At 38.9% G+C, this 20000-nt stretch overlaps 1 protein-coding gene across 2 annotated transcripts in view; it reads right to left on the reverse strand.

Annotated features, from left to right (window-relative positions):
* slc4a4a (solute carrier family 4 member 4a) overlaps nucleotides 1-20000 on the reverse strand; it is a 67722-nt gene that overhangs the window by 38458 nt on the left and 9264 nt on the right. For both annotated transcript variants that reach the window (XM_078251405.1, XM_078251406.1), the window contains exons 4-7: nucleotides 16560-16733; nucleotides 7300-7435; nucleotides 4825-4985; nucleotides 2797-2976 (exon numbers count right to left, since the gene is read on the reverse strand). In XM_078251405.1, coding sequence (XP_078107531.1) covers nucleotides 2797-2976; nucleotides 4825-4985; nucleotides 7300-7435; nucleotides 16560-16733 — 651 coding nt within the window. The remainder of the gene's footprint in view (nucleotides 1-2796; nucleotides 2977-4824; nucleotides 4986-7299; nucleotides 7436-16559; nucleotides 16734-20000) is intronic.

The raw sequence follows: 20000 nt of genomic DNA on the forward strand, positions 1-20000 counted from the left end.
CTGACTTTTGGTTTAAGCTTGTCAACTCCATCAGAGTCATCAGAGAACTTGACAGCAGAACGTGACCTTACTTCAGTTGTGAAGCTGTCAGGAATACAAGACGGTATCCAGAGCGGTACAAATCTCAATGAGAGCAAATTCTGATGCCACTGTAGCCTTTCGTACATCTGCCCCCTGAGGATTGTAGGTAATAACACGCTTGTCAGTATGATGCAGCCAGTATAAATGATGAAATCGGAGTACTTATATAGACTAGATACAGTAATGAAGGGGGGGGGGGGGGGACAACAAAATTTAAGGGAAATACATAAGGGATCAAAAATAAAATCTTAGCCAAGTATAGTTGTGAGGTTTTTGAAAAAACAAAATTTAAACTGACAGGATTAAAAATTCAATGCCACTACTTTATTAAGCACTACTACTGTACTTGACACATTGTGTCTGAATGACATGTGACATTTACACAGTTTCGTGACTATTAATATGTTTACGTTCAAACTGCAGCTGAAAGTTTTCCACTTCTGACATTTTTCACTTAAGAGTGTTTGCTCACGCTAACCCTCATGTCCACTTATGTTTATTGACATGTATCCTAAGTAGTACGATTGTATAAAAGTAATTGTTAAATGTATGCAAAAAACTATGCATATTGTTGTTTTCATGAACAACGGAATAGTGCATTGCTTTAAATATTGCAGCAAAGGAATTTCTTTTGGTAAAGGATGGTCGGTGGTCTGCAGTGTGAACGTAGACTGAGTCCAGTGAACTTACTAAGCCAGTCCATGCTGGTACTCCGTTGGCTCTGCAAGTCCTCCATTGATATGTGACCCGATAGGCAAGTCGCCGAGTTCCCAAGGGGACTACGAGCTTTTAGTAGCAGCAGTAGGTTATCAAACCCAATCCAGGGAAGCAGTAAAAGGAGGAAAAAGAGATGGAAGGGAGAGATGATAGACAAGCCCACTGAGCCAAAGCAAGACATTTGTTAGGAGAATCAAGTAGTTAAAAGATATGTAAAACATGGTTTAGCTGTAATTTTACAAGCTGTGCAAAAAAAGGAAAGTAAGAGGAATGGCGCCATAAATCAGGAGAGACCATGGGTCATTGGACAGGAGTCAAATTGTATTTTATTAAACTGGAGGATGCACTTTATCCTTGTAAAGTTGTCATCAATTAATGATTATCAGTGAAGCACTTTATCTAAGTACTGTGACTTTGATAAGAGCCTAAGGCTTTTTATGTGATGAGTTTCCATTTGAAAACAAAGAGTCATAAACCGGTTTCATAAATCTGATAACAGTTAATAAATAATTTCACTTTCCAAAGACCCATGTCTGGTAACATATTAATAACACTGTCAACACAAGAAAACATCTTATGTTACTCAAAATGTTACAATTAAATGACTCATACAGTGTTGTTAATGTCAGTTAGACATTTGTGTGAATTAGGGCTGTCACTTTACTTAAATCTCACCACTTTAGAGACTAATGGAATATTCTGTTTGCTGCTGATTGATAAGGTTTAATAAGGTTCTGTGCCACTGCCTGAGGGAATATTCATTAGTTGTTCATGTCAATTTCATTTTGTAACAGAATGAATTTCAATGGGTCTTATATGCAGCATACAGCAGATTGATATTAAATACATTTATTACAGCAACTGCAATCTTATTAAAATGGTCAATAAAGCCATGTTTCTATAGTTTTATTACTTGACTGCTTTTGTGTACATGAATTTAAATTCAGCTTTCTTTGTAATAACTTCCGGTAAAGCAAAGTGACAGCCCGCCCTGTGTGATGAAAAGAGGTCTTACATTCTACTGTTAAAAAACATGAATTCTCAGAAATGTCAACACTATTAAAAGTAAATGAAGTGAGAATAATCTCAACAATTATAATCAACCTCAGATATAACCTCAGATATTCTGACTGCAGTAATTATAATCTTTCAAGTTCTCTATAAGTCATATCCTATCAAAATTTGGAGTCAGTTTTATGATCTCCCATAGCCTTGGACTTCTCACCTACTCATAAATCCGTGCACTGAACTTAATTCTTCAGTATCGAAATTTAGAGCTTGAGTCAATTTGAAAGCTCCACCTGCTCTTACAGGTGCTGATCACTTAAGTCTCTGAATGCAGTTAGTACAGTATCCTACAGTGAGTATGTTAAAGTGTTGTTAGAGTAATAACACCAAATGTTTGTGATGAATTAGCAAAAGACGTCTGCAAACTTTAGTTTTACTAGTTGAATGATGGGTTTAGTGAGTAAGTAGTAGTACTATAGTAGCACTAATAAGGATATTATATAAGGGCCAAGAAAATATTAGTATAAGGGCCAAAACCTCTGATAAGGTCTCTAAAATGGAGAAGCTGGTACTTATATATATATATATATATATTCTTAAAACTGCACTTTCATTTGTTTGTAGTTTTGCTTATTTAAAGCTAATGTACTTGCACTTACTACTTGTCTTGAGTTTGCACCTTTAAGGTTGAAAGCACTTAATTCTTCGCTTTGGATAAAAGCATCAGCTAAATGACATGTAATGTAATGTAATGTACTGAGTGCCACATTAGTGGGTTTATGCAGAGGAGGGCAGCAGTGTGTCCTTTATCGCACACTGACATTCCCCACTGCCCTAAACACTCACTACACGCCTAATTTGAGATGACAAAAAATCTGAATTAAACCCAGTGATTACGGTATGTACAGCTAAATGCATGATAGAGTAAATTAGCTGATTTTTTTCACCATTTAGAAAAAGAAGACTGCACCAAACTGGCATCAGTATTACCGTTTTCCTGGTTGGAAAACAGCCTACTTGCACTGGAGACCGTCCTGCCGATGTCAGCCAGAGATCGCAGGTTGGACTTCTTGGTCTGGTGACGATGTTTCCGTAGCAACGTGTACATCACTTTGTCCTTTAGGTCTGCTTTCAGCTGGCCGATCTCTATCTGGTTGTCAGTGATCATCTCTGAATATGCAGAGAGAGGGAAGGTAAGGAAGAAAGAGGATGAGGAAAGACTTTTTCTGGAGGGAAGAAAATCTAACCACACTGAATCTAGACATGAAAAATTATATTATTACATCCAACAACAACCAGAATCCAAAGAGATGTTTTACAATGGTTAGTTTGTCGAACCAACAGTTGAAAACCCAAATTTATTCAACATACATTGACGTTAATTTAAAAAAAGCCAGCAAAGCCTCAATATCAACTTGACATACAGCATAATAAGTTACAGTATCAGAAAGTTTTCCGTACATTTGCTAATTGTTTCAGCACTTAACTACATTGTTACATGAGTTCATCAAGGTTTCATTTGGAGAACATTTGGAGACAAAAAATAGTTTTTTCTAAAGTTCTGAGGAGCAACAATAATAAACAATTGAAATGAATAAATCAAATAAAACAAAATTTGAATTATGCTCTTCTTTCATGTTGTTTTTTTCTCTTCATGCACCATTTTACACAACAGCCTTAATTTAGTAACAACTCAGAGCAAATAACTGAGTCGACATAAAAAGTCTCTTCATTCTTGTAAGGATTCAATTAGTGCCACCCAGACTGTAATGCTCCTTTATGAAAGTCTTTGTGGCATTATGAAACGGCTCAATCAAAAAGGGTCTTGCCTATTTTTAAAAAGAAGGTCAGAAGCCTGAATGCTGCAGCCTCGGGGAGTGTCTCTTCTTGTGGAGGAGTAGTGCTGTTAATGGCCCATCAGTCAAGTCGGCTGGCCTCAAAGCAAGAGGCCCAGCTCCGCTCGGCCTGTACGGTCCATGCAGCACACTCAATTACTTCACATTAATCCCTCCAAGTGGTAACTCTTCCTCCTGCTCCCTCATGCAGACACAAACGAAGAGGTTTGGTTGTTCTCAAATTAGGACGTTTTTGTGTGACCGTTTAAAAACTACTATTTGAGTGCCTCAGCGTTCAAATAAAATACAGTTTAAGCTGGACTTGACTCAGAGCTCTGACCTTTTGCTACTAAAGCAAAGAAGAGGAAGGAAACCTCTGAGCCCTGCGTGATATGCATCAATTCATAAACCTGCACGCAACACTACAGAGCAGCTCTGCATACAGTATACTGTTCATCACAGAGCAGACAAAATCAAACTGGCAGACGGGTTCTCTGCTCACCTTCGTCAAAGTCATTGTATAACAGTGGGGGGGAAGAGAATACTTGTACACACACACACCTAAAAAACACTTTGCATGATTGTAATATTCACTGGAAATGAGTTAATATACATTAAAGCAAAATCTTTCTATGAACATAATGGTGATCAGAATGTTTTGTAACAATGAAACAACTAAATGTTTACATTAAATTAAATGTGTTTTCTATGACTGTATTTCTCAGTGGTTTTTAATCGTTTCACCAGGTATCCACTCCTGGCAATTCAAGTTAAAAATACAGTTTCTGTATGGTTATGTTTAGGCACCTCAAAGCACTTGGTTGAGAAAAGAAAAACATAACCATGTTAAGTACAGCCCTGTACTTAACATGGTTACTTGAGCTCTGGGTAAGGTTAGTTGACTAAAAACGTGGTAATGGTTAAAAAGTCAATCCACAGGTAAAACATAGTCAAGGGGAGTAATACTCAGCCTGTGTAAACAGTTTTTAATGTCTTGGCTCTGATTGAGTTTCGCCAAGTCAGAGAAAACTTAAAGTGCTCATATTATGCTCATTTTCAGGTTCATAATTGTATTTAGAGGTTGTAAAAAACATACTTGCCAATACTAATTAGCTTTACCTGAATGTAATGCAATTTATACCGTTACAGATATAAGTTGGTAAGTGACCCGTGGTCAACCTACCAACAACCTGAGGTAGAGTAGAAGCTTCCATGTCGAGCATGATGGTGCCTTTCTCTATGCACGTCCGGAGTTCAAAAAGGCTATGTAAGGACAACGTGGCCACGTGTGGTTTACTCCAGCGTTCACCTCCTTTCTCTACCTTCTCCTCAAACTTGATCCACCTGGAGGGATGAAAAAGGGGAGAACAATGACTGGATTACACTGGGAACTCCAGACAGCTATAGGCAATAACAGAACATACAAACAGGGTTGGATATTAATATATTTTATAAGTAAGTACTGTACTTACAGTACGGAAGTGCAATTCAGTACATCAAAGAATGATGAACTAACCTACAAATGGTGATCTTGTGGCATCACGCTACATTACAGGACCAAACAGCATATCAACATGCAAAGAACTCAATATACACATAATAAAATAAACTGAAGTTAATTTATTCCATAAAATGTGATATACCTTGTATAAAGCTGGGTCACACAAGCAGGAGTTGATGCTAATTTTACCAGGAAACTTCAATTTAAATGAAAAAAAAAAAAATGCACAAATGCAATCCACATACAGTATGTACTATTTATGTTATCTATGTGCAGATACAGTAGAGGTTCTGTTGCTGCATCACAAATCTAATGTGTTACGGGTGATGAATTGTCAAATGTTTATATATTTAAAAGGCAATATGGTCAAGTAAATGGTAAAACTAAATGTTCCTTTGACTACTACTTGTAGTAATGATTTAGCATTAGTAATATTAGCAATTCAAAACTGTCTCTTTGTCATTCATTTCATTCTGTTTATCGTTAAAGGCTCATTAAGTGTTGTCTGATGAACACCTGGCAGACAGTTGTATAGGAAAATGCCTGATGAAGGTCTATGACCGTGTGTGGGAATTCATTTTTTTCTTTAGTTTGTGGTTAAGATAAAATGAATCAGTTGTGAACAAGTATTATCATTTCTATTTGCTTTATAGATCTTTTTAATCACTCCCCCTCCCACCTCCCTCATAATCAGGGAGTTGAGAAACTGAACTGGTACTGAGAAGTTGTTTCGACACCACGGTTTTATTTGGCCAGTTTTGGCTGCCAAAATTGCACTTGGGATACAGCCAGCACTACCCAGCACTTGTGAGATCTTTTATTCATTTTAAGTCCACTGAGTGCTCTTGGTGAGACATTGGACCAGGTCCTAATCTCTGCAGTTATTTGCAGAATAATAATTTTGACATGAAAGATGCAGGATTGATTTATTTCACCTTATGTAAGCAATATATAAGCTATTATTAAGTAACATACACTTTTTTGAAGGGTCAGGAACTGTATTCCAAGTAAGTTTTTTAACCCTGCTAAACCACTTGTATTGATTTCTTACTTGTACGATTTTATTGCAGTACTTTAGTTGAAACTCTTTCTTGTGGACCTTTTCACCGTCACTTCTACCCTATTTGGTTGAGAAACTGTCTTTGTAATGTGTTTCGTCTTCTTTTCTTTTTTTCTTTTTTTTAAAAAAGGTATTTGTTCCTTTTGTGTAAATTGTAGCACTGAAGAAACACAATATTGTTCCCCTGTATAATGCATATTGTATATTGTAAGAATGACAATACATTCTATCCTTCATCTTGTTGTTTTTGATGATTAGCTGTGTTTTTTCCAGATGGTTGGCATGACATGATTAGAAACACAATTCCCAAACCCTAGTTGTTAGTCTGCCTAGTAATGCCTCCCAATGGGTAGGTAACATGTAGTGTCACCTACTTAATTTTGACATAATGACACAATAAAGCCCAACTGTGCTAATTATTCACCAATCTAACAGACATGTATCAGCAGGACAAACAGGTGGACAAATTTGCATCAGAAGCTAGACAAATGTATCCTCAGAACTTGGCCCTAAAAAAGCTTCCCTGAGTAAAAGTAAAAGCACTTTTAGTAAGAAAGACTTTGACAACAGAGTTCTTCAGGAAAGTTCCTCTGCAAATCATTCATCCAACAGTGAACAAAAATGTAACTATGCAGCACAATTGGTCAGAGGTTAGGATAACATATAAACTAATTTGAAGCCTCAAACAGCAGCCCAAGGATCCAGTTTCCCCCTGAGAGAGCTTCACTCATCCAACACTAATGATGTATAAACAATCAGCCCATCTCTATCCCATCCCACACAGAAGAAACCTGTGAAACCCTGTGAGCTCACTTTTTATGCTACTCCAAATTCAATGCACACAGCAAATTACCTGATGTCAGAAGAACGGATTTTAGACTGACAACTAGCTGAAGTTTACAAGTGTTTGTTTAGTTATTTGGCTGTGTAGATTATTTTTTCTTTTTTAGTTTTCACAATCAACTGTGTTACGGTACATGTTTTTAATGACTGAGTGAAAGTCAACGGAGAAGGTTTCTAAACATCATTACATAACTGTAGGTGCGCATTCAGGAACTTGGAAAGGAAGCCCCCAAGTGTGAGACTGAGGTCTTTACCTGGCCGTCTCCTTCCACTCCATCTCCTGTCCATCCACTGACAGCAGCTCATCCAACTCAGTGAAGAGTTGTGGGGGTGCCGGGCCGTCATCCTCCTCACCGAGGATGAAGCGGATCCTCTCGGCTGCCGGCGAGACTGCGGAGAGAGGAAAAATACTGTGGTTCATAGGCTGGCAATGGTGCCCATTGGGCAAGGGTTTGGGCACCGGCTTCCCCTCTGGACCCTTCCCGTTGACCTCAGTAGGAGGTGGAGGGATTTTCACCATGATCTCCTCTCCTTTCTCTTCAGTGTACTCTTCCTTTTCCTCCTCCTCGTTCTCCTCTTGGTTATTGTTGTTGTTGGACATCTTTAAAACCTTAATGACCCCCCCTTTACTCTCCAAATCCACAGATAACAGTCGGCAAGCTACACAAGCTCACCAGAGTCCCAAAGCAGTAGCTAGACCCTCATTAAAGTCTCTCAGCTCTCAGCTGCCTGCTCCAGCACTTTGTGGACCAGGTAGGAGGGGGCCGATGGGGTTTAGGGGTCCCCTCAGTGACAGTGTCCCCACAGCTAGCCCCTTCTCACTCTCTGCCCCCCCTTCACTGCTCAAACAGGCCTTCGCCATTGGACCTCCAGCCTTGGCAAGCTGCCCTGGAGCCCCGCATTAACAATTAGGGAATGGTCCACAAACTGGCCTATTCTTTAGCAGAGGCTGAGCTTTCCTTCCCATGTCTTCTCATTTAAATATTGAGAGCAACACAAACAGAATTTCAACAGGATTAATATGTGAATGATACTTTTCAGCTCTATTTAAACATGTTGCAAATGGTCGACACAATCACAGCTTGTTAAAACAAGTGGAAACAATATTTGAATTTTGAATGGAGAGTCCACAAACAATCACTACCCCCTTTCATCCTCTGTACACTAACTGTACACTAAGATTATTGTCATCAGCAAAACAGCCACACAAGATCAGTGCATGGTGCATCATTAGAGCTACAGAAAAAAGTTACAGAAAAGCTCACATAAATGGAAGGATAGCATCTCTGCTCAAGGACTCCGACTGCTAATGTAAAAAATACTCATCCCTTTTGCACATGTTGTTTAAAGGAGATTGATATAAATTCAGTTTTTTAAATAGTATGCTAAAAACAGTTCTACTGCAGTTCCAACACTGTCCACGTACCCCAATTTAATTTTGAATTGAATTAAGATTCCTTTGACAAGCAAATACTGCTCAACCAAACCTTAGCCAATAGACATTTTTATAGCAGATATCTTGACTTATCACAGAAGGAAAGGCACAGGTGTAACTAATACCATTAATGAAGGCTAATCTCAGTGTTAAGGCCCTGGATTGGGTTGCACCAGTAATTCATAAATCCATTACTAAATTTGAATGTAAAGTCTTTTCTAAGTTCTTAGAAATTACCAATGGGTACTACTACTACTACCACTACTACTACTACTACTACAACAACTATATATTGATGATGTGATGTGAGAACTTGGTTCCCTATTTAAGGGGACCTGTAAAACTTGACTTTGGAACATCAAAGCAAACCAGTAGTCAGTTTTCTAAATGTTGTAATTTAAGTCAGGAAGTGCAGAAACACATGCATCAGTTCCTTTTAAACTTCATGTTAAGAAAGCGCGTAACTCCTATGATAAAATGTACTAAATGTATAGTAAAGTTAACTTTAATCATTTTTAAATATTCTGTTATTGGTCTAACTTTCCGACCCCGGATAAGCGGATGAAGATGGATGGATGGATGGTCTAACTTGCTAAAATATATTGCATTCCTCTATGTGGCAAAATGACCAATGTTCTGTTTTTATTGCTCTTGTACATCCTATCTTTGTGAGGACCACTTTGAGTTCTAGGCCTTTTTGGACATATTGTCTGGTCCTCATGTACTCAAAAGCTTATTGAGGGTTAAAGGACAAATCCGGCGCAAAATGAACCTAGTGGTTAATAACACATGGGTACCGAGTCAACCGTTCTCTGGGATATGTTTTCATAATCAAATGTGACCAGTTTTAGCACAAACCGCTAATTAGCTTAAAACGCTAGTCGTTGGGGCATGCAAATGTAAAAAGAAACCGCTATTTCTATACCACTAACAAGGCTCAAAATAGCACCACACTTCCATGGCAGCATAATGAGGATCCCTACATGTAAACCGAAGCATTGAGAACTTTGTAAGTGTACAGACAGTTTATTAAAAAGATTTTAAGAGTTTATAAAGACAGTACCGTTCATGTATACATCGGGCGCCATCTTGGGAAAACTTCCACTACCGTGGAAGTGTGGTGCTATTTTGAGCCTTGTTAGTGGTATAGAAATAGCGATTTCTTTTTACTTTCGCGTGCCCCGACGACTAGCGTTATAAGCCAATTAGCGGTTTGCGCTAAAACTGGTCACATTCGATTAGCATGAAAACATATCCCAGAGAACGGTCGACTCGGTACACGTGTTATCAACCCCTAGGTTCATTTTGCGACGGATTTGTCCTTTAAGACTTGGTTTTAGGGTTTGGGTAAGAATTAGGTTTGGGTTGAGCATATGTGCATGTAGTTATGATGGTTGAGGTAAATGTTAAAGGGGAACACCACCTAAATTAAGAATTTCAATATGTTATTTCCATTGCCTAGAAAAGTTCTATCAATATTTGTGAACATGAGCTACTCTCAAAGCCAGAAACCAGAGAAGTAAGTCATCAAGTATAAAGTCTAGAGCTGCTCCATAGACAATTAATGGGAGACTGATTTTGTGGACCAACACAATGTTGTTAACTTTATTCTAATGTAGTGTTTTCAGTTCTCAAACAGAAAATGTACCCATATACTCAGAACATTCGCTGTGTGTGTGTGTGTGTGTGTGTGTGTGTGTGTGTGTGTGTGTGTGTGTGTGTGTGTGTGTGTGTGTGTGTGTGTGTGTGTGATCACAACAAAGCTGCTTGATCTGATTACATAACAGCTTGCTGATACTGTGACACCAGAGAGTTGACCATCGATATTGAATATATTAAAATTTGACCATTTTTCTTCCAGAAATGCAATTATTCCGTGTTTCACTTTGACTCTTGCCATAGAAACGCAGAGAAAAAAAAATGTTTAGCAGGCTCTGGCAGAGTGACCACCCACCTGGTGAAAAGGGAAATTATCTGTGCTGCTGTCCTGCTCTTAAATGAAGAATTCATTAAAATCTCTGCATCACAGAGGAAGGACAATGATCCAGCGTAGAGTCTTTAACTGGACTTTTCTTTGCAGGTGAAATTTGGGCATTTATATATACACACACACTTAACGTTACACAGCCCACCACATTGAGTCATTCATTCATTCAGTCAGCAGTAAGTGATCAAACTGAAAATGAGGTGAAGGCCTGCAGTTTTCCCCTATTGTGTTTTCTGCAGCACAATAACAACAGCAGGTACGAGCCAGACAAGCAGCTGTGAGATTACTAGGTGGGGGATAAACTGTCTGCTGGCACACGTACCAACAACACACACACACACACACACACACACACACACACACACACACACACACACACACACACACACTTCCACAAGCTGCAACTAGCTTAAGTCGCAACCTGTTTAATAACACCTTGGGTGGAATAATTTACATGTGCATTTCACACATTTAGCTGACACTCATATCTACAGCGATTTACACTGATTACAGTAAACAGTTAAAACAAGTATAAATACCTATATGGCCAAAATTGCATGCAAACAATAGCAAGTAGTGCAAGGAAAGGGTCAAAGCCTCATGTATGTAGTGTCACATGCTGCTGTATTCCTTAAATGCGCATAGAGTTAAAGAAGTAGTAAACATATGACAGTAAAAGCAAGGCAGTACAGGCGTTTTCTTTCTAAAGAGCAGGATGACATATTTTACCATAACAATGCAATTGTAATAAAACTATCCCCACATACTAGATTTTTTCTTTCTTCCCTATGAAATCAAGGTAAAGACATCCTGCTGAAAGGAAACACATTATCATAGCAGAAATTAATTTTGGCACAAGATTAGGAAAAGCTACCTGACACCCAGTGTTTACAGCTGGTATAAAGCACAGTGTTGGTGCTGGGAGAAAGGTGGGAGGGTGGGTGAGAAGGGTTAGGAGGTGAGGCTCAGTGCAGAGTGAAAGCAAAGAGGGGTGAGGGCAAGCACGAAACGGAGGGATAGTAATGAAAATCCCATCTAGCCAAGAGCCATGGGCATACAAAGAGGACTTTGTCCTAGAAGCAGAGGCTCATGGGATAGGGGATGGAGAAAGAATGCCCGCTGCCTGGCAGAAAGCTTAGTGTGACTGCCACTAAAGGCCTGTTTAGTCCCACTCTTGACATGCATCCTACACGAATACCTTCCATCCCCTTTGACCTTTTCGGAAAACTCAGTACAGTATAAGGCTACACAGGGTCTAATAGCACGTTCATTGTTTGTGACTGTACATGCAGTGATAATGCAACTCTGCATCACTAATTCGAAGCAAAGAGGATCACTGAGAGTACAGGAAATGTTTTCGATGCCACAAAGTCTGATGTTCAGTATGCAGGGCAGCTAGCATCACAGGCAGCGGTACAGGGATTGGGCTGAATGCAGAGTAACAGCCAGAGGGTGATTCATTGAAAAGCACAGTATTTATACTCAGACCTCCTAGCTCTGGTATTTTGTTGTGATAGCTGAAGTGGGCAGGTTCTGATGAGAACGTAACAAATACAAGCTGGGGGGGGACACAACCTAAAACTAAACTACCTCTTTGCTGTCTGCATGTATACTGAATATATAGTCACATTTTCTCTGTGCTTTCACTGCACAAGTCCAATGCAACTCATCACAGCAGGGTCAAGTTTAAGTGTGATTCTAAGTTGCTCAATGGTGTTTTAAGCCCCCCAACGTCGACTTCAAGGCAGCGCTGCAACCGTCGACTTCAAGACACCTAACCCTAACCTTAACCCTAACCCTAAGGCAACCCTAAATTGCCTAATCCTAGTGCCTTCCAGGCAGTGCTGCCTGGAAGACAACGTTGGGGGCTTAAAACACCAAACACCTTCTAAATTTGTCCATAAAAGGGCTTAATGCACCGCTTTGTCCAGGAATACTCAGCAACATCACTAGTATTCTTTGTGACTTTGTGAAGTCTTAATTTATATTCCAAGTTTTTATCTCTCTTTCTTCTATCTTTGCACCAGAGCAGAGGCAAGATAAAACCACCAGGATCTAATGTAAGGAAATTAATTGTAAAATTCCTAAATTGCTAAGTCAACAACTGACTGGCAGTTACACAACCTCTAGCTACACTTGGCTAAGATCATACTGAAAAAGTAAGACTACTGCCAGACCTTCCTCCAAAGCGCGCTGGAGGAGAGTCTGGCTACTCCACATAGCATTCACTATATGCGTTTTTAGATTGAGGGAATGAGACTGAATGACATGAACTCATGTCACATCATTTGTCTTTAGAGCCACTTTCTCTTATGGGGGAATTGATTTTCATTCATGTGTCCTGCAAAGTTGTTTTATTGCCTTTGGTAATGATCTGTATAACAGATCAAATATGTTATCTTAGTGTATATCTTATTGCAATGCAGAAACAATAGAGATATCTGGGCAGTGTTAAGCCTAATTAGAGAAAGTGTTTAACAATACAAAATCAAAACGTTCACTAACTGAAGAGAGTGAGTCTGGTAAATGAATTGACTGTCTGATTGTCTGACAAGGGGATGATAAGATTTAACAGAGGATGTACTCAAAGACCGATCTGCAACAGTTCAGACATAGTATGAGTCTATACTTAAAGGAGTTGAACAGAAGAAAACATCTTCTGGTGTCAACCTTCAACTGATGGCAACAAACAAATGTCCAATGTCTGACTACATAATGTTGAAAGTGATTCTGATGAGGCAGGTGGAAAGAAAGTAGGTATAACGAAAAAGTAAAATGTGTGGCTGGTTGTTCATCTCCTATAAGCTACAATGTGATAAGGCGTAGCCTAAAATCTTAATACAGGGCCATTTTATCGAAGTCACTGTCTAGGATGGAGAAATAATATTGACTTTTTCCTTTGCTTCTAAAATGTATTATCTTGGTTGTTTGCAGCAGAAAATAAAGCAAGAAGACAGACATGTACACAAGAACAAAGGGATGAAGAAAGGCTGTGGATGTGATGGGTTGGGGGGACATTGTTGATCTAAGAGTCAATCAATAAGGATTAACTCATTATAACAATAACTCACGTCCAGAAAGACGTCGAGTTAACCAAAATGATGGCCTTTCAAAGGTTTAAGTAGTTTATCGAATCAATATCCACAGACCTTTTCTACTGATACAATTATTTTTTTCCTATGACACTGAAGAATATCTCCAACAGTCTGTTGTTCTGTAGACAGCCTAGTCTCACAACTCTAGACCTAAATTTGCACTGAGCAAGCAGGGGAGAAGGTTTTACAGAACCTCCCATCACGTTGTGATTTGTGGAAAAAGATGTTAATAATCGTTTTAATTACTTATACCAACCAGAATCATCAAGGGAAGGCAAATTAACCTTATATATACACAGTAATATATATGCTTCATTACTCACTGAAAACAGTTTGGATCCGTCCTTGTTACTTTCAAAAGTGATAGCTGTAAATGTTTAGAGTTGTAACACATATTACTGTTGGCATGTGAAAGCTGGGTAGCTCCAAAATATCCACTTTATCAAACAGCCAGGTTTCTACCTCGACCTTTGCATTTATCTAATCAATTTTGAAAGTCTTCATAAATCTCAGGATTGTACTTTCAATTCTGAGAGAAGCAAATATCCTTCAAGTGAAGCAAGGACATTAAAATGGAGATATATATTCACAAAATACTGAATACTTAGCTTGCTCTGTCTGACTTTGAGAAATTAAACCCATTTGTATAAGTACCAAGTTTCTAAGTAAACTTTATAATCCACTTTGAGAGAACATTTAAACCTACTAAAAAGGAGGGGGGAAAAGCTTTGAAAAAAAAAAACATGCTCATCAAAATGAGAAGAGGTCAAATGACCCTGCAGTGGACACACATGTAACCAGGATGTACTTTCAGTCCCTGCAGCGTCCATCTGACCAAACAAGAGGATTTCAGTCCAGACAACAGACAAGGGCCTTCCCCCTGGGGGGCAGCCATGATTCCCAGAGAGAGCAACACTGAGGAGGGCAGTGAACAACAGTATGAAATTAGGTATACACTGCATGCCTGTCAATTTTTGCGTGCCTGACAGATTCCAGTTTTAATTGCACAAATATTTCTCAAAGGCAGAGCTGCTCTAGAGTCAAAAATAGCCCAGTACACAAATAAACAACAGTTGTTTGTAGAAAAGTTTGTCTTTCCGCAAAAAACTGACTATATCATTATTTCAATTTTATTTTTGAATGACTGTGACATTCATCATGTTGGAAGGTCACAAATAAGCGGTTATTTAGAGACACGATCCATTAGCAGACACTGCCAGACACTTTGATTTAAAGTTAGGGACAGGGTTGGACTTTTAAGAGGGAAAACAAGGACACAATAGGACATAATAGTCTAAAATCTGTAACAAAAAGAAAATACAGACAACCACTCTATAACTATTGGCTGCATTAAACCATCTTCAGGGTCATTCAGACAAACCAGCCTCTCCAGAACACAAAAATATTCCAACGAACAAAGAGGTTGTACTGAAAACATGCTTTATCTATCACCTGTGTACTTTAATATCTCGTCTGTTTTGCAGTAGTGTTTCTTCAGTGGTTCACAGTCTGGGAGTCGAGGTCTACCAAGGATAAATCAAAGCAGGATAAATCTGAGGGGTTGCGAGACCAATGGAAAATAAGAATAGAAGAAGAATCTCTGCTATACGTTTCAGCTTTACCTACAGGCCTCTAAAACTATTAAACTGAGACAGTATGAGAAGTAGGGCTGCATGATATGAGGAAAATATGCACAATGCGATAACGTTGTTGAATATCACAATAACGTTATCACCTGCGATATATAAACAGATATTAAAGTGTTCTCAGTATTTTGCTAAAATACAAATGAACGAAAGGAAATAATTTCCAACATTCTTTTATTGAACAAATTGAACAATGAATTGAATATAAAAAGGCACCACTAACAAAGTATCTGTCGCGATATGTGTGTATTGTGCCAGTTGATATTGCGATGGCGGTACAAAAATGATATATTGTGCAGCCCTAATGAGAAGTGAACATCATTCTGGTTGTACTGCTCGAAGCTCATGGACATGATCAAAATGGATCATAAGTGGGCATTGCGTGGCTTCAAAGGGTCACAAGCACTGTATGTCAGGGTAAAACTAAAGCTGAATGTAGTAGGTTCATTAAAATTAGTAACAGAATAGCTCAGATTAAACTGCTCTTCTGCTTTTCCATTCCAACATCCATACCCAAAAATCTATAAAACCTCGCAATTTTTGCTAAATATGCATCATCACAGTTAGTAGCAACAACCAGATGGACTGGCTGTCTATCTAATCTATTTTCTGATTGGATTTATGTCCTGAAGAAAATCCCCCACATCAAGTGATGTGTACACATGGAAAAATCCAGTTGTGGTGTATTTTGGTCCTGTTGTCACTTCATGTAAAAGGATGAAAATTTTGCGATTTTTCTATAGACAAATATTGCGATTGAGTATGCATTTTTAAACCTTAACCTTATCATGGCGGGGGGAAAAGGCTGACATCAGTAACAGCTTGGCTTAAACTTGTACCGAACGTAACTTTTCCCCTTCGTTTTCTTTCTTAAGTTTCCTTCGAACTGGCCGTAGCATCCGCTGATCACAGCAGCTGTGCCTGAGGACATTTCGCACTTTACACCCTTTAAAAGGACAGAAGAAGCTCTAGTCAACCAAGAATGTAAGCATTAACACATAAATGCCGACACATCCGAAAGCACACAAAGACACATACGCTGATGTCTACAACCAAGGACAAAAGCACAGGAAGGCATGCTCTTACACACTATACTCAAGAGACTCATATCAGCACTAGTACAATTACATCGGAGTAGCCATTACTTTCAATGAAAATTCACTCTGCTCTGTCAAAACACACCCGTCACTTGGCAGAACATACACGGCTATTTCTGGCCACTAAGTGGATTCAGCAACTTCTTTGGGGTCTCGGCGTGTTACAGGGTTTTTTTTCTGGAAAACAGAGCAGCCTTCAGCAAAGACAGACATGAGCCCTAATCATCCTTGACATATAGTCCATCAGAACTTACTGAGAGGTTTGAGGATGCTGTTGCTGGCCTCATCGTTGTTTTCTGTGTCCGACTTGTCAGAAGTGTTCTCCGTCAACCTCTCCTTTCTGTCCTTGTGGCCGGTTCTCCGACGGTGACGCCTCCGACGTCGATAGCTCTTGGGCACGTGCACGCCAATGTAAACGGTGTGATGACCTGCAAAAAGCAAAAGAGCAGATGAACTCTCGGACATTAAACATCCTGACAAATTCAGATTGCTGTGATGCTAATGATGCATGTAAACGTCACAGCTGATTCCCTGAAAATGCCAAGACACAATTAAAATCCCTATATAGAAAAATGCATCATTTAGAAAATTATGACGTGAGCACTGAAAAAGAAAACATGACCCTAATCCAATCTTGGCTGCTTTTCAATACAGTTAAACAGGGAACATTCTCACATTCTCAAGACAGCGTAGCAGAGCAGGGTTATAGAAGTTGCAGTACACTGTCAAAACAAATATTTGGACAGAAAAAGAAGTAGAACATAGCAGTGAAGACGCCATAACTGCTTTTTATGCATGTTGCCACAATACCAACAGGACGTGCAGTTTAAATTGTAGTTAGGTGGATTTAGGGTCAATAATGACAAGCAGACCAGACTGTTGCTAATAACATGCAATTCCGATGGATGTGGATTTCATGCCAACATGCTATATATCTATTTTCAGAAAGGCTAGTCATATGATTGAGGTAAGGTATCTGGTTCAGGGAATTTATTCTTCACTATCTTAATTCTGTACTAGTGTACGTGTGGAATTCCAGATGGAAATGTCAGAGTGAGACACTGTGTTAGTGGGTTTGAACAAAGCACCATATTGAAAACACACTTTCTGTTACAACAATATCAAAAGATCTGAAGCTTCACTGGAGCTGGAGGATTAAAATTGGGAACACACTGCATATGATGATGGACAGAGAAGATGTGGAATATGCAGCTAGGGTGGACAAATAAATTGGTGACCAATGCAATCCATCATTACTCACTGATTTCAAGTTAACCCAAACTGCGGTTTTCTGCCTAGGAGGAATATAAAAACTCACATGCACTCAGTTGCAAGTCTGTTAGTACACCTAGCCAAAACTAATGCAGTCTAATGCAGTCCTGCAATAAATCCTCCCTTCACGAACCTTATGATGTTCAGTTTATAGTGTATAGTCTATAAGTGAGTGTTTAATATTTAGAAGAATGATTTTGGGTGGAGTATCACTTTAATGCTAGTTTTCTAGACATACAGTAATGTATATGCCAATGTTCAAAATGGCCACTGTTGTCAACACTTTGTGAGCAGACTATTTTTTCTTCAGTTTCAGGGTTTAGTTTTAGTGGAGTCATACTGTATTTCAAAATAATACAAATAATAAATAATAGCAATAATCAATAATTCTTTCCCTTCTCTCTAATACCTGTATACTTTTGTTTTAACTGTCCAGTTCCCCATAAGTTGCTCTTTCCTAATCAGAGGAAGGCTATAAAAAGCAACCTTTCAGGGTAAACATCAAAAGTCCTCCTGAAACAAAAGGCTCTATGCGATCAGTGTTCAAACGTTGGGTAACAGTGAGCCAAGCACTGCACATGACCCAACCAGGAAGTGGCTGAACCCCGCAACACAACAAACAATGATCTCTCTTAAGGCACAACAGCGTTCATTATTCACTCGTACCACAATGCCTCGTTTTTATTAAGGGGTCCGTCTAAATTCACTGACACCGACGGTTCAGTATACCAAGCTATTGCTGAGCATCAGAGACGAGGGAGATCTAAAAAGGTTTGAACAGGCTCACCTAAAACATGAAGGGACACTGTAAAGCAGAGGCTTTCTGCTCCTTGATCAATTTTTATATGTGGTTTTCAGGTGAGGTTAAACCAATACACTGAGCAGATATCGGCCTTTTGTTAAATACTGGATATCAGACATCAGCTTGTAGTTTGCTTCGATCGTTCTTTATGGGACTGAACTTTTTTCACAAAACTACAGAGAAACAGGTTAAAAACACTGACTTGTTTAAAATTTGTTAAAACCTATTTTCACTGTTTAAAATCAGGTAAAGATATAACATACATATATAACAACAGCTATATATGAACAAATATTTGGTCATTTTCTGTAGTCCATCGGTTTGTTTTGGTAACTTTCCACTTCATATGATCAGTCAGAAAGGGACAAAAGAAAGAAAGAAAAAAAAAAACAGTTGGAGACAGACCCACATCACTCACATCGCATCTGCTGCCCACTAGAATTTTTGGTTCAACAAAGATGATACCGGTCCCATATCCCATGTTTATGGGAGAACATAAAAACACTAAATCAATCGTACATGGCTAAAACCCAGACGGCATCGTCGGCCAAGAAGAAAAACAGACTTCATGTACTCTAGGAAACAAAACTCCAAGCTGTTGAAAGTTTAGTCAGAAGACAACAGCAGATTGAATTGAGGATTGGCTCAGTGAGTAAATGGCATGTTCTAGATGTACTTAATGCAGACAGTATTTGTTCTTTTCATACAAGATGCTCAAATGGTTGTATCAGTTTTGAGGGATGTGGTTGTATGTTTAAAACATGATTTATAAAATCATGCCAACAATTATTAGGCTATTTTAATAGCTTAGTATTCTATGCAAAAAAGGTATGTATAAAGGCTTTAGGCCACGTGTTATTGTAGGCCCAGTTTATTATGCAACTTCATTTTATACAATATATGTATTAGGCGGTCCCTGATCTGTCTCTTGTTGGGACTTTAGCTTATTCACTGTACTTCTGCTACTTGGGCGGAGTGATTTGCTCGCAACACCTGAGAAGCACTGTGGTGAGGAGCAGAGAGTAACAACAGTGCTTTTCAGGTGGTGCGATAATCACTCCACCCAAGTAGCAGTGCTTTGCCTTCTGAGAATATAGTTCCCAGTTTGTATACTGTTAGAAGATGGCTGTGTCTTATTTGACGTTATTTGTACACGCTGTGACTATACAAATCGCAACATGTAAATAGGAAAATGTTGGCGTTATTTTGTCACTTATTGGGAGCAGTAGTCTAGATGGAGCCGGTTACCTCCAGGATCTGGGCTAAGCTAGGCTAGCGGTGGGTGCGTCAGACAGAGTAACGACACGCACGGAGATGAGAAGGATATGTATGGACTTATCTAACTCTGGGGGATACGGTGAATAAGCTAAAGTCCCAATAAGTCGGCGTGTTCCTTTAAGGGGTCCTTGGCTTAAAAAAAACGTTTAAAACATTTATACCATCACCTGACACTAAAACTCACAAAAACACAGAGAAAATGATTAAACAAATTGCTAAAGACATTCTTATCAGCTTGTTGAGGCAGAATGACCCACCTCAACTATTCATTTTAGGGAAACACAATGCTTTTAAAGACCCTGCAAACCCACACACAGATGTTTCACTTTTAATTGATTACACC

The sequence above is a fragment of the Sander vitreus genome, chromosome 5, assembly GCF_031162955.1.
Source record: "Sander vitreus isolate 19-12246 chromosome 5, sanVit1, whole genome shotgun sequence".
NCBI classification, from domain to species: Eukaryota; Metazoa; Chordata; class Actinopteri; order Perciformes; family Percidae; genus Sander; species Sander vitreus.